At 39.7% G+C, this 14,814-nt stretch overlaps 1 protein-coding gene across 5 annotated transcripts in view; it reads left to right on the forward strand.

The window, feature by feature from the left end:
- Positions 1-1,993: 1,993 nt before the first annotated feature.
- SETDB1 (SET domain bifurcated histone lysine methyltransferase 1) overlaps positions 1,994-14,814 on the forward strand; it is a 32,427-nt gene continuing 19,606 nt past the window's right edge. For 2 of the 5 annotated variants that reach the window (XM_055401889.2, XM_055401893.2), the window contains exons 1-3: positions 1,995-2,143; positions 3,088-3,361; positions 4,314-4,465. In XM_055401889.2, coding sequence (XP_055257864.1) covers positions 3,099-3,361; positions 4,314-4,465 — 415 coding nt within the window. In that variant the 5' untranslated portion in view covers positions 1,995-2,143; positions 3,088-3,098. Of the gene's footprint in view, positions 2,144-3,087; positions 3,362-4,313; positions 4,466-14,814 lie in introns of all 5 variants that reach the window. The other 3 variants (XM_088835740.1, XM_055401890.2, XM_055401891.2) reach the window with 3 other exon arrangements.

Here is a 14,814-nt window from a genome sequence, read left to right on the forward strand (position 1 = left end):
TTATACAGAGTGAAGCAAGTCAGAAAGAAAAACACCAATACAGTATATTAACACATATATATGAAATTTAGAAAGATGGTAACGATGAACCTACACTCGAGACAGCAAAAGAAACACAGATATAAAGATCAGACTTTTGTACTTTGTAGGAGAAGGCGAGGGTGGGATGATTTGAGAGAATAGCATTGAAACATGTATATTACCATATGTGAAATAGATCACCAGTCCAAGTTCGATGCATGAAACAGGACACTCAAAGCCAGTGCACTGGGATGACCCTGAGGGATGGGAGGTGGGGGGGTTTCAGGATGGAGGACACATGTACACCCATAGCTGATTCATGTCAATGTATGCCAGAAACCACTACAATAAAGTAATTAGCCTCCAATTAAAATAAATATTTTTTAAGTGTGTTTCCAGTGCAGGGGGCATGGATTTGATCCTTGGTTGGGGAACTAAGATCCCACATGGGTGCAGTATGGCCAAAAAAAGAGAGAGAGAAAGGTTGGCTTATACTTTTTAAATGAAGTTAGGAGCACTTGGTGTAAAGGTCGCTGAGCAAATTAAACTATTTAATGAACTCATTAAAGTAGTAATGAGATTCTGTGGTAGTCAATAGTGCTGATTCATCAAATACATCTGGTTCTCCATCCTTCTGGAGATGAGACATGACTGTTCTTTCTGGCCCTCTTCTGTTTGGGTAGGGCCTCCTTCAAGCCAGTAGGTTGAGTCATTCTAGTTGCCAGTGTGAGACTCTCTAGTGATATCCCCTTATGGCAGGATGGCACATCAGCCTGGGTTGCTGAGTAGCTATTGTGAGCAGAACTCCACTGTCACCCTTTTAGAGATGATTATGCGGTTTACATGCTTCTCCTTGTAAACTTTTGGTGTTTCCACAACATAGCCTAGTCTATCCTGACACAGATAGCATTTAAATACATATCAAATTCTTAAAAATTAAACAATTAGCAAAAAGTCCTAATAAGGATGTGGGGAAAGAGACACTTTCACAGATTTGTCAGTGAAAGTAAAAATTGTTTCAACCTTTTTGAAAAGTAATTTGACAGCGGATTCTGATAAAAATAGGAGAAAGTATGTATTTTTCAACTCAGATTCCATTTTGGGGGATCTCTTTCACAGAAATAAAAGTACTACTGCCAAAGGATGTTTAATATTTATTGTTGAATTTTTGTTGTGGCTAAAAACTGAGCACAATCCAAATGTCTAAATATGATTTAACTATATTATGAAGTATTACACAACTATCAAAAAGAAAACTTTTAATTGACTTCATAGAATATCCACATGTTAAGTGGAAACAGAAACAAAAAAAAATCCATGTCTGATCTTGTACACACAAGCCTAGAAAACTAAGTTGATTTACTTAGGAGCAGGAGTGCTTAAGTGATGGGGGTGGAGAAGCTATTTTCGTGCTTTTCATATTACACCTTCCACCTGATGCGAAGAACTGACATTGGAAAAGACCCTGATACTGGGAAAGATTGAAGGCAGGAGGAGAAGGATACGACAGAGGCTGAGGTGTGGCATCACCCACTCGATGGACATGAGTTTGAGCACACTCCAGGAGTTGGTAATGGACAGGGAAGCCTCTCGTGCTGCAGTCCATAGGGTCGCAAAGTCGGACACAACTGAGAGACTGAACGGAACTCGACTTATTACAGTTTGTACGATCTATGTAACACAACAAACTGAAGTACTAGGGAGAATTCTAAATCTTACTGTTTGCCGACTGGGCCTCTGCACAACAAACTTAGTACTACTACCACCAGTTGTTGGGTGGTAGAAGAGGCGGGGCCTTTCTGAAATGTACCTAAGCCACGCCCACTTTGCCCGCCAGTCGTTTCTCACGTGTGCCCTGGAAGGATTTTCCTTGACGCATGCGTACGCCCCTGAGTTTCCCAGCCTTTGAGGGGCGCCCTGCGGCTTTAGGTTTGACCCCATCAGGCTACCGTCGCAGCGACCGGAACGGCACCTCTGGCTTGCTTCCGGCGTCTTTTTTTTTTTTTCCTCGCTTCCCCTTCCCTCTCTCACGCTTCTTCCCCTCCCCCTGCTCCCTTTTCTGTTTGGTTTCGTTCTTTCCTACCGAGGCCGACCCTTGCGTCGTGAGTCTGGGGACTGGCTGGTGAGGGAGAGCCATCTTTATCTGGGAGCAGGGAGGTGTGGGAAATACTGTTAATTGAGGTATTTGGAGACCAAGGGCTTGTATGGAATGTTTTGTTTGTTGCAAGAGGTCGGACGAGGGTAGGAAGGGAGTCTTTCCCGGAGACTAGCGGGGGCGGTGTTGAACCTGATTTGCGGGTGGGTGGGACGCACCCCTAAAATGGGTAGCGCGGGGGTGGGGCGGCGTGTGGGCCAAAGAAAAATGGAGGCAGTGAGAACTGGCACTGGGGTCGCACGGCATTCTGGTGTCAGTTTTGCTTTAACCAAAAAGCAGTTAACACCAATGTGTGTTGTATGTGCGAGTATTTGAATTGTCGGTATAGGTAGCCACCTTTTATTCCCAAATTATTTTATTTCATTTTACTTTGGGGTAACCTTTTCAGCTGCAAGCTTTTGTGTACTTAAGTGTCTTTCAACGTGAAAGCAAAGTGATGGAAGGAGAAAAGGAATTAAAGAGAAAACAACGAATTAGGGAGTTGTAAACCAAACCTTCCCCTCCAGGTGGGGATATTTGCTCAAATTAGCATAGCGTGCAAAGATTTATCTCATTAGTCAGGGAACACAGCTCACAGAAATATCTACCTCAATAAATTGCTTCTTTTCAGTTTCCTAAAACATTATTTGTGGTAGCTTCCTGTTGCATGATATATGTCCTCCATGCCCTATCAAACTTTTTCATTTTATTCAGGTCTACAGCCTATAGGAGATGAGAACTCTACAAATTCTCAGCTTCAGATACTGGAGAACTGGGGGATTGGTGAGGGGTGGTGGTGGACATGGAAGCAAACCTAACTACATACATCTGGGTAACAAGTAGCTGAGTAGGAATGTTTTATTAGGGGACTGAAATTCTCTATTGTGGTTATGATTACCCCAAAAGTAATTTCAGTTTCCTGCTCCATATAGAGGACAGGAGCATGTCCTCCCTCCCGGGGTGCATTGGTTTGGCAGCAGCAGCAGCAGCAGCAATGGAGTCTGAAGAAATTGCAGAGCTGCAACAGTCCGTGGTTGAGGAGCTGGGTATCTCAATGGAGGAGCTTCGACAGTTCATTGATGAAGAATTGGAAAAGATGGACTGTGTACAGCAGCGCAAGAAGCAACTAGCAGAGTTGGAGACTTGGGTAATACAGAAGGAATCTGAGGTGGCCCATGTTGACCAACTCTTTGATGATGCATCCAGGTAAGAACCACATAGGAAATAGTAAATCTGCCTATTGGCAGACGTTTTTAAAATAGTACAATTGTTCATGACATTGTTCTTTAGAAGGTACAGACATGTAGAACCTTGTTCTTCCTCAAAGGTTAAGGGCCAAAATCTGACTGCACAGTCACCATATAATATTCATCTATCAGCGGTTAATATATGATCAGCAGTAGGGGAGTCCATGGAGAAGGCAATGGCAAGCCACTCCAGTACTCTTGCCTAGAAAATCCCATGGACGGAGGAGCCTGGTAGGCTGCAGTCCATGGGGTCACTACGAGTCAGACATGACCGAGTGACTTCACTTTCACTTTTCACTTTCACACATTGGAGAAGGAAATGGCAACCCACTCCAGTGTTCTTGCCTGGAGAATCCCAGGGACAGGGGAGCCTGGTGGGCTGCCGTCTATGGGGTCACACAGAGTCGGACACGACTGAAGTGACTTAGCAGCAGTAGCAGCAGGGGAGTCCAAGTCTTGAGTCTCTTCCGCTTCTTTATCCTACACTCTACTTCAGAACAGTTGTTTTGTTTTCCTACTAGAATCATCTAGGGAGTGCATATTGTGAAGATTTGCTGTTTTTTGTAACTGTGAAGCTTTAACAAGTTCCTTGAACCTTATTTCTACTCTGAACCCCCAGAAGATTGGTTTCTTGTGCCCTACTTGTCACTTAGAATGTATTTTCAAATAACAAAAGGTAAATAATGAAGTTGACAGGACCATGCTTTGAACTTACTTTGGATTTTTCAAGAAACCACAATTTAAATATCTTTCTATGGGATAAGCCTCTTAAATTCAAAACAGAGACACTTTGGAATATGGTCTGTTTAAATAAAAGTCCGTATATAGTTAAATATATATAAATAAATTCTAATGGCTTTACTCCCTGTTTCTGCTGGCTTTGACCTGTTCTTCATGTGTTCCAATATTAGGGCAGTGACTAACTGTGAGTCTTTGGTGAAGGACTTTTATTCCAAACTGGGACTACAGTACAGGGACAGCAGCTCTGAAGATGAAGCTTCCCGTCCTACAGAAATAATTGAGATTCCTGATGAAGACGATGATGTCCTCAGCATTGATTCAGGTAAGAGATGAGACTATGGACTGGAAAGTTTTAGGATTGAAACTGAAACATGGGAAGATGAGCAGATAGAAGATAAGAGAGGAGAAACCATTCTCACTAACTTCATATTCCTAACTGTTGGACCTGTCTGTTACAGAGGGAAAAAAAAAGAAGATCGTTAGTGTCATGGATCTTCTGATTGAATTATTCTCCTTCCCCCATTCTGTATAATCTGTATTCTAAATTTCCTTGCTTTTTTAAATAGATGGCATTTAACATATATCTCTCTCTCTCAAAGCAGATTATTTGGTCTTGTCTATTCTTTAACAATTTTTAAGGTATAATTTACATACTATAAAATTCACCCACTTTAAGTGTACAAGTTGAGTTTTAGTGAATAATTTTATAGTACGGCAGTCTTCACCCCAATCCAGTTTTAGAACTCTTGCATCACCCCAGAAAGTTCCCTCATGCATGTTTGTCATTAGTCTGCATTGTCACCCCCTGGCAACCACTGATCTGCTTGCTTTCTCTGTGAAGTTTTTGCCTGTTCTAGAAATTTACTATTAAGTAGGGTCACAGTATGTCATCTATTATGTCTACCTTCTGTCATTTAACATAATGTGTTTGAGGTTCATCTGTGGTGCATTTATCAGTAGTTTGTTCCTTTTTGTTGAATAACATTCCATTGTATGGATAGCCACATGTTTTTATTCATTCCTCAGTTTATAAACATTTGGGTTGTTTCCAGTTTGGGGCCATTACAAATAATGTTGCTATGAACATTTGTGTGGAAGTTTTAATGTCCATGTTTTGTTTCATGTCTTTTGGATATTCCACCCAAGAGTAGAATTGCTAGGACTTAAGGTAAATGTATGAGTTTTGAAGAAACTGCTGTTGTGTTTTCCAAAGTGTATCATTTTACATTCCTGGTAGCAAAGTGTGGGAGACATCCTTGTCAATGATTGGAATTGTCAGTCATTTAGCCATTCTAGTGGGTGCATGACAGTATCATTCTGTGTGGGATCTTGGGCCACAGCAGTGAAAGCCCAGAATCCTAACCGTTAGACCACTGGGGGACTCCCTTACATTGTGATTGTAGTTTGCATGTTTCTAAAGACATTGAGCATCTTTTCACATACTTATTTGCTATTTATGTATTTTAGGCAATTATCTGTTCAGATCATTTTGCCTTTTTGAAAAAATTGGTTATCTTTACTGTTGACTTTTCTAAGTCAATATATATAATTCTTCTGACTTATTGTACTTTAGGTAGTATTTATTTATTAGGTCTGTTTTATAAACATTTTCTCCCAGATATGGCCTCTTCATTTTCTTAATGATGTGTTTTGAAGAATAAAAATTCTTAAAGTAAGGATTGAGGGTACTTGGTTGGTTTGTTTCACTTAACGGCTGTCTATTTTTTCCACCACCACTTGTTGAAAAGACTGTCCAACAGGAGAGGCCACCGCAATGAGAGGCCTGCATACCACAGCAAAGAGAAGCCCCATCACAACTAGAAAAAGTCTGCACACAGCAACAAAGACCCAATACAGCCAAAAATAAATAAATAGAATTTTAAAAAAAGAAGTCCACATGTCTAAAAACTTGATTGAGGAAGCAATGTATATGCTGACCCAAAAAGTTACTACAGAGATATTTATAGTGGAAAAGGCAAATTTCAGATCACAGGAAAAGCATGATCTTACATTTTTAAAGAGGAAAGTGAGGGGTGGGGGATAAATTAGGAGTATGGAATTAACAGATACAAACTACTATACATAAAATAAATAAGCAACAAGGATTTACTGTATAGCATAGGGAACAGCATTCAGTATTTTGTAATAACCTATAAAGGAAAAGAATCTGAATTATATATATAACTGAATCTGTTTGCTATACACCTGAAACTATCATATTGTTAACCAGCTATACTCCAATACAAAATAAAAAGTTGTAAAAAGAGAAAAAAAAAAAGACTGTCCGTTTAGGATGCTTGTTGAAAGTCAGCTGGCCATATATTTGAGGGTCACATTTCCCTGGTGGCTATGATGGTAAAGCGTCTGCCTACAATGCGGGAGACCTGGGTTCAATCCCTGCATCGGGAAGATCTTCTGGAGAAGGAAATAGCAACCCACTCCAGTATTCTTGCTTGGAAAATCCCATGAACGGAGGAGCCTGTTAGGCTACAGTCCACGGGGTCGCGAAGAGTCAGACATTGCTGAGCGATTTCACTTGATCTAAATGTTTATTTTTTACCAGCACCACACTGTCTTATTACTGTAGCTTGACAGTAAGTATTAAAATCACTTTGTGAAAATCTTCCAAATTCATTTGTATTTCATATATAGTCCAAATAAATTTTCGCATCAGCTTATCAATTTCCTGGAATTTTTTTGTGGCTCTCTTAGAACTTTCTATGTATTAGATCATGCTATCTGCAGTCACTTTACTTCTTCCTTTCTAATCTAGGTGTCTTCCCCCCCCTCCTTGTTTTATTATGCTTGCTAGAACCTTCATTGTGATGTTGAAAAAAAGTTTTGAGAGCAGACATCCTTTCCTTATTCCTGATTTTGGCAGGAAAACATTTTATCTTTAGATATTAATTATGGTGTAAGTTGTAGGTATCCTTTATCAGATTGATGGAAGTTGCTTCTATTCCTAGTTTCCTGAGAGCTTTTATCATAACTGGATTCAATTTTAGATTTTGTTAGCTCCTTTTTCTGTATTGTCCTCAGATGATCATATGGCTTTTATCTTTTATCCTATTAATCGAGTGTATTACAATAATTATTTTTTGGATGTTAGACCAGTCTTTTGCTCCTGGAATAAATCTCTCATCCTTGCCCCCCCGACTTTGTCTTAGTGTATAATCCTTTTTATATGTTGTTGTATTGGATTTGCAGATGTTTTAACAATTTTTGCACATATGTTTGAGGGCTGTTTGTAGTTTTGTAGTGATGTCTTTGGCTATAGCATCAAGATAATATGGGCCTTACAAGATAAGTTGGGAGTGTTCCTTCCTCTGAGTTGTGTGGGATGGGTATTGTTTCTTCTTTAAATGTTTGATAAATTCAGCAATGAGACCATCTTGGCTTGGACTTTTCTTCGTGGAAAGCTTTTTTATAAAGATGGTTTTTAATTTGAAATCATTTTAGATTTGTGAAAAAGTTGCAAAGGTAATAGACAGCTCCTGCATACCTTTCACGGAGAAGGCAATGGCAACCTGCATACCTTTCATGGAGAAGGCAATGGCACCCCACTCCAGTACTCTTGCCTGGAAAATCCCATGGACGGAGGAGCCTGGCAGGCTGCAGTCCATGGGGTCGCGAAGAGTCAGACACGACTGAGCGACTTCACTTTCATTTTTCACTTTCACGCATTGGAGAAGGAAATGGCAACCCACTCCAGTGTTCTTGCCTGGAGAATCTCAGGGACAGGGGAGCCTGGTTGACTGCCATCTATGGGGTCGCACAGAGTTGGACACGACTGAAGTGACTTAGCAGCAGCAGCAGCAGCATACCTTTCACCAGTTTCTTCTCACATTAATGTTACCATGCTATATATTGGTCAAAACTGAGAAACATTGGTACTTTCTTTTTATCTAAACTCCAGATTTTATTCCATTTCTGGTTTTTCTGTTCCAAGATCCAGTTCAGCATATCACATTGTGATTTATTGTGGGAAGGCTTTTAGTTACTAATCCATTTTCTTTTTTTTTATTAATATACTTATTTTTATGTATTTATTTGGCTGCTCCAGGTCTCAGTTGCAGCACGTGGGATTTTGAGTTGCTGCATGTGGGATCTAGTTCCCTGACCAGGGATCGAACCTGGGCCCCCTACATTAGGACTCGGAGTCTTTACCACTGGACCAGCAGAGAAGCCCTCCATTTTCTTTACCTGATATATTTATTTTTCTATTCCTTCTCAAGTTGGTTTTGTTCATTTGTGTCTTTCTAGGAATTTGTTCACTTTATCAAAGTTGTCTAAATTACCATCATAATGTTGTTCATAGTATTCCCTTATGATCCTTTTTAATTTCTGTAGGTTCTGTAGTGATGTCCCTTTCATTCCTGATATGGTTTTTTGGATCTCATCTTTTTGTTTCTTGGTTAATCTAGCTACTGGTTTAATCAATCTTTGTTCTTTTATAAGGAACCAGTATTGGGAGTTCATTGATTTATTTTTGCTACTCTTCTTCTGTTACCTATTTCATCTATTTCTACTCTGATCTTTATTATTTTCTTCCTTCCAGTTTTCTTGGGTTTGGTTTGGTTTGCTTTTTTTAGTTTCTTTCGTTTTTTTAATATTTATTTATTTATTTTGGCTGCACCAGGTTTTAGTTGCGACACACAGGATGTTTGATCTTTGTTGTGGCATAAGACTCTTAGTTGTGGCATGTGGGATCTAGTTCCCTCACCAGGGAGCGAACCCAGGCTCCCTGCATTGTGAGTTCAGAGTCTTAGCCACCGGACCACCAGGGAAGTCCCTCCTTAAAGTTGAAGCTGAGACTATTGACTCTAGACTTTTCTTCCTTCCTGGTATAAACATTTAAAGCTATAAATTTCCCTCTAAGCATTGCTGCATCTCATAAGTTTTTTTATTTGAGTTTTTTCATGTACCTCACAAATTTTAATTTCCTTTGTGATTTTTTTTTCTTTGACCTTGTGTGTATATTTCTTTGCATGTGTGTATTTTAATAGTCACCCTAGAATGTATAGAGAATTTACCTAAAGCCTGAGTGTGACTCTCTTATTTTCAGAATCTCCTTGTTAAACCCCTGACTGGTTTGTTGTTCACTCTAAGCAAGAACTACACCCTCAGACTAGCAAAGCTATTTGTTAGTGCTAGCACCTTAATGATAAAGGTAGTTTTTGCCCACCATGCTGGCAGTGGAACAGGGATGGGAGCTGCCCCAGGAAGGAGATCCATAGACTCCCACTTTTGTTACCATAAGGTTTAGCAGTTTTTCAGAAGTAAATACTTATCAATCTGTTGTTTGCCTTTGGACAGTTTCCAGCATCCTGAAATTATTTTATTTTTGGCCATTTTGTCCAGTTTTATACTTGTTTTCTGCATAGGGGGATTGTCCAGTCTTGTCTCATCAGTATCACCAGAAGTGCTATCAGTTCAGTTCAGTCGCTCAGTCGTGTCCAACTCTCTGCGACCCCATGAATCACAGCACGCCAGGCCTCCCTGTCCATCACCAACTCCCAGAGTTCACTCAAACACATGTCCACAGAGTCGGTGATGCCATCCAGCCATCTCATTCTCTGTCGTCCCCTTCTCCTCCCACCCCCAACCTTTCCCAGCATCAGAGTCGGTGCTATGGTTTTGTCTGTATTTGAACTAGGTATATGGAATCTTAGACACTGCATGCATTCTTCGATGACTTCATCAGTATCATGCTGCTGTGTGGTGCTTGGTACAGTTCCTACTGCAGTATGGTGCTCCATTATGTGAATATGCCAGTTTATCTATCTCCTAACAATTGACATTTCATTTATTTTTAATTTTTTTGCAATTATAAATAATGCTGTAAATATTCTTGTACATGATCCTTGATGCACACGTGCAAGAATCTTTTTAGGATATCATAGGATACTGTAAGAGTGGAGATGCTGGTTCTTTGGATATGGAATTTTCAACCTTACTGGATAATCAGTGACCAAACAGCCTTTCCAAAGTGGTTGTCCCAAGTTATATTTATACCACCAGTAAATGCGAGTGGCCCATGTTCCACATCCTTGACAACACATGGTATTGTCATTTTAAAATTTGATTTCTCTCTTTACTAATGGACTTGAGAATCTTTTCATGTGTGAGTTATCTATAGTTTTTCTTTGAAATGTCTGTTCACATCTCTTGCTCATTCACTCAACTGTATGTTTGTTTTTTTTTTAGTTCAGAGAGTCTTCCTGTTATTCCTGTAATTATAATTACTAATCCTTTGCAGTTATAAAATGGACATATTACTCCAAGCTTATATTTTGTCTTTTTATGTTATTTGCTAATAAACAGAAGTTGTAACTTTTAACATTTTCTTTTATAGTCATTGTTTTTTATATCCTTACTGCCCTGAATCTACAAAGATCTTCTTTTACATTGCCTTTGAAAGTTTCATAGTTTTGCATTTCATATTTAAGTTTTTAATCTAACTGAAATATATTTTTTGTGTAATATTTGAGGTATTTTCTTTTTTTCATATTGTTCTTAAATAATTCTCCAACACCATTATTGAAATGAGCCACCTCTTGCTGATTCATATCGCTTCAATCAGTTCATTTCAGTCGCTCAGTCGTGTCTGACTCTTTGCGACCCGATGGGCTGCAGCACTCCAGGCTTCCCTGTCCACCACCAACTCCCGGAGCTTACTCAAACTCATATCCATTGAGTTGGTGATGCCATCCAACCATCTCATCCTCTGTCATCCCCTTCTCCTCCCACCTTCAGTCTTTCCCAGCCTCAGGGTCTTTTCAAATGAATCAGTTCTTTGCGTCAGGTGGGCAGAGTATTGGAATCTCAGCTTTAGCATCAGTCCTTCCATTGAATATTCAGGACGTATTTCCTTTAGGATGGACTGGTTGGATCTCCTTGCTGTCCAAGAAACTGTCAAGAGTCTTTTCAAATGAATCAGTTCTTTGCGTCAGGTGGGCAGAGTATTGGAATCTCAGCTTTAGCATCAGTCCTTCCATTGAATATTCAGGATGGATTTCCTTTAGGATGGACTGGTTGGATCTCCTTGCTGTCCAAGAAACTGTCAAGAGTCTACTCCAATGCCACAGTTCAAAAGCATCAGTTCTTCGGCGCTCAGCTTTCTTTATAGTCCAACTCTGACATCCATACATGTGAAAGTGAAGTGAAGTTGCTCAGTGGTGTCTAACTCTTTGCAGCCCCATGGGCTGTAGCCTACCAGGCTTCTCTGTTCATGAGATTTTCCAGGCAAGGGTACCGGAGTGGGTTGCCATTTACTGGAAAAACCATAGCTTTGACTAGAAGGACAAAGTGATGTCTCTGCTATTCTATCGTAAATTACTTATATATATATCTATGGGCTTGTTCCTGGATTTTCTGTTGCATTGGTGTGTCATTTCTTACTAAGTCAACTCTATACTGTCCATCACTGTGACTTACAAGTTTTTCTATCTGTTAACTCTAGTAACTTCAGTTTTTCATTCTTCACAGATGTCTTGGTTCTTTTTCACCTGTTTTGCTTGTATTTGAGAGTTAGCTTTTCATGTTCCCCGTTTCCCCCCAGACACCAATAAAAACCCCAGAACTATAGACATTATCAAAACGTCAGTATCAGTTAGACATTATCAGATTATCAATATAGGGATAGTTGATAATTTTCATAGTATTTAAATCTCCCATACAAAGATCATGTATTTAGTTCTTAACATTTTTCATTAAGGTTGATTCATTTTCTCCACAGAAAGCTTGCACTAACTTTTTTTAAAAAAACTACATTTCTAAATAGTTTTGCTAGTATATAGACATGTAGTTGACTTTTGCATATAGATTTTTTTATCTGACAATCTCACTAAATTTTTATTTCATTTTTGGTCATTTACATTGTTTTCCATTTATTTATTTATTTTTGCCACTTTTCCCTCCTGGTTTTATTGAGATATAGTTGATAATATAGTATTTAAGGTGTAAGACATAATGATTTGATATATATGTTTACTGCAAAATGAGTATCACTGTTGCCTTCCATTTTTAAAATGTTATAAATCTCTAAAACTTCATTGTACAATACAGTAGCCACCATCCACAAATGGTTATTACGTGAAATGTGAGGATGCTGAGTTTTCAATGTGGAAAACCTGGGTTCAGTCCCTGGTCAGGGAACCCAAGATCGCGCAAACCACATGGCAGGGCCAAAAATTAAAAATTTATGTGAAATGTGAAGTCTAGTATTTTCCAGGATGTATGAGTAACTCTTAAAACTTAAGGATAAAAAGATAAATAGCCCATTTAAAAATAGGCAAAATATTTGAATAGATACTTCTTATCAAAGAAGATGTGTAAATGACTAATAAGTATATGAAAAATGTTTAACATCATTAACTATTAAGGAAATGCAAGTCAAAACTACTTATTAGGATAGCTGTAAGAAAAAAGATTGTAATATAAGTATTGGTAAGGATGTGGAGAAATTGGAACCCTCTAAAATTGCTGGTGGGAATGCAAAATGGTACAGCCACTTTGGACAAGTCTTTGAATTCACCAAAAGGTTAAACATTGAGTTACTTTATGGCCTGGCAGTTGTACTCCTAGCCATAATCCAAGAGAAATGACAACATATGCCCACATAAAAACTCATATATAGGGACTTCCTGGTGGTCCAGCAGTTAAGAATCCTCCTGCAAATGCAGGGGATATGGGTTTGATCCCTGGTTCGGGAACTAAGATCCCACATGCCCTGGGGCAGCCAAGCCTGTGTGTTGCACCCTGCTGAGTCTGCAACTGCTGAAGCCTAAGCACCCTAGAGCCCATGTTCCGCGACAAAAGAAGCCACCGCTGTGAGAAGCCCATACACCACAGCTAGAGAGTAGTGCCCACCCACTGCAACTAGAGAAAGAGAAAGCATGTGCATCACAATGAAAACCCAGCACAGCCAGAAATAATTTTTTAATTATTTTTGAAAACTCATATGCAAATTTGCCTATCAACGTTATTCATAGCAGCCAAAAAGTGTAAATAACCCAAATGTCTATCAACTGATGAATGGATAAATAAAATATAGCCATACAATGGAATATTAATCATAAAAATGAAGTGCTAATAATGCTGCAACATAGGTGAATCTCATGTGATGTATCACATATGATTCCATTTATGTGGAGTATGCAGAAAAGGCAAATCTGTAGAGACAGATAGTAGATTAGTAGTTGCTGGAGGTTGCAGGTATGGTGGAATGAAGAATGACTGTTAATAGAAACCCCATACTTAGTGGAATTTCTTTTCAGGGTGATGAAAATGTTCTAGAAGTAGATAATGGTGATGGTTGTACAACCTTGTGAATACACTAAAAACCACTGAATTAAACATTTTAAAGGGGTAAATTTGTTACGTAAATTACATCTGATTTTTTAACTTTTTTAGTCAAATTTAAAGGCTTCCATCGGAGAAGGCAATGGTACCCCACTCCAGTACTCTTGCCTGGAAAATCCCATGGACAGAGGAGCCTGGTGGGCTGCAGTCCATGGGGTCGCTAAGAGTCGAATGACTGAGTGACTTCACTTTCACTTTTCACTTTCATGCATTGGAGAAGGAAATGGCAACCCACTCCAGTGTTCTTGCCTGGAGAATCCCAGGGACAGGGGAGCCTGATGGGCTGCCTTCTATGGGGTCGCACAGAGTCGGATACGACTGAAGCGACTTAGCAGCAGCAGCAACAAAGGCTTCCATGATAACTCAGTTAGTAAAGAATCTGCCTGCAATGCAAGAGACCCTGGTTCGATTCCTGGATTGGGAAAATCCGCTGGAAAAGGGATAGGCTACCCATTCCAGTATTCTTGGACTTCCCTTGTGGCTCAGCTGGTAGAGAATCCGCCTGCAATGTGGGAAACCTGGGTTCAATCTCTGGGTTGGGAAGACCCTCTGGAGAAGGGAAAGGCTACCCCTTCAGTATTCTGGCCTAGAGAATTCCATGGACTATATATAGTCCATGGGGTCACAAAGAGTCGGACACGACTGAGCAACTTTTACTTTACTCACTTCAGTAAAATTTAAAACTCATTTCATGTGCTTAGTAGCCAAATCTTAACAGATTGGACAGTGCAGAAACAGAATATATCTATCATAGCAGGAATCGCGGAGAAGGCAATGGCAAGCCACTCCAGTACTATTGCCTAGAAAATCCCATGGATGGAGGAGCCTGGTAGGCGGCAGTCCATGGGGTCGCTGGGGGTCGAACACGACTGTGCGACTTCACTTTCACTTTTCACTTTTACACATTGGAGAAGGAAATGGCAACCCACTCCAGTGTTCTTGCCTGGAGAATCCCAGGGAAGGGGGAGCCTGGTGGGCTTCCATCTATGGGGTCACACAGAGTCGGACACAACTGAAGTGACTTAGCAGCAGCAGCAGCAGGAATCGAACCATGGCCTCCTGCATTACAGGCAGATTCCTTCCCAACTGAGCTATCACGGAAGCCTTCAAATTTGACTAAAAAATTTAAAAAATCAGATGTAATTTACCTAACAAATTTACCCCTTTAAAATGTTTAATTCAGTGGTTTTTAGTGAATTCACAAGGTTGTACAACCATCACCATTATCTATTGGACAGCACTACTCAAGAAGAAACAGTTTAATTCACTGGGCACATTTCATTTTTCAAATCATTCAGATAACCCATA

The sequence above is a fragment of the Moschus berezovskii genome, chromosome 4, assembly GCF_049115385.1.
Source record: "Moschus berezovskii isolate FMDL1 chromosome 4, NW_MosBer_1.0, whole genome shotgun sequence".
Taxonomy (NCBI): domain Eukaryota; kingdom Metazoa; phylum Chordata; class Mammalia; order Artiodactyla; family Moschidae; genus Moschus; species Moschus berezovskii.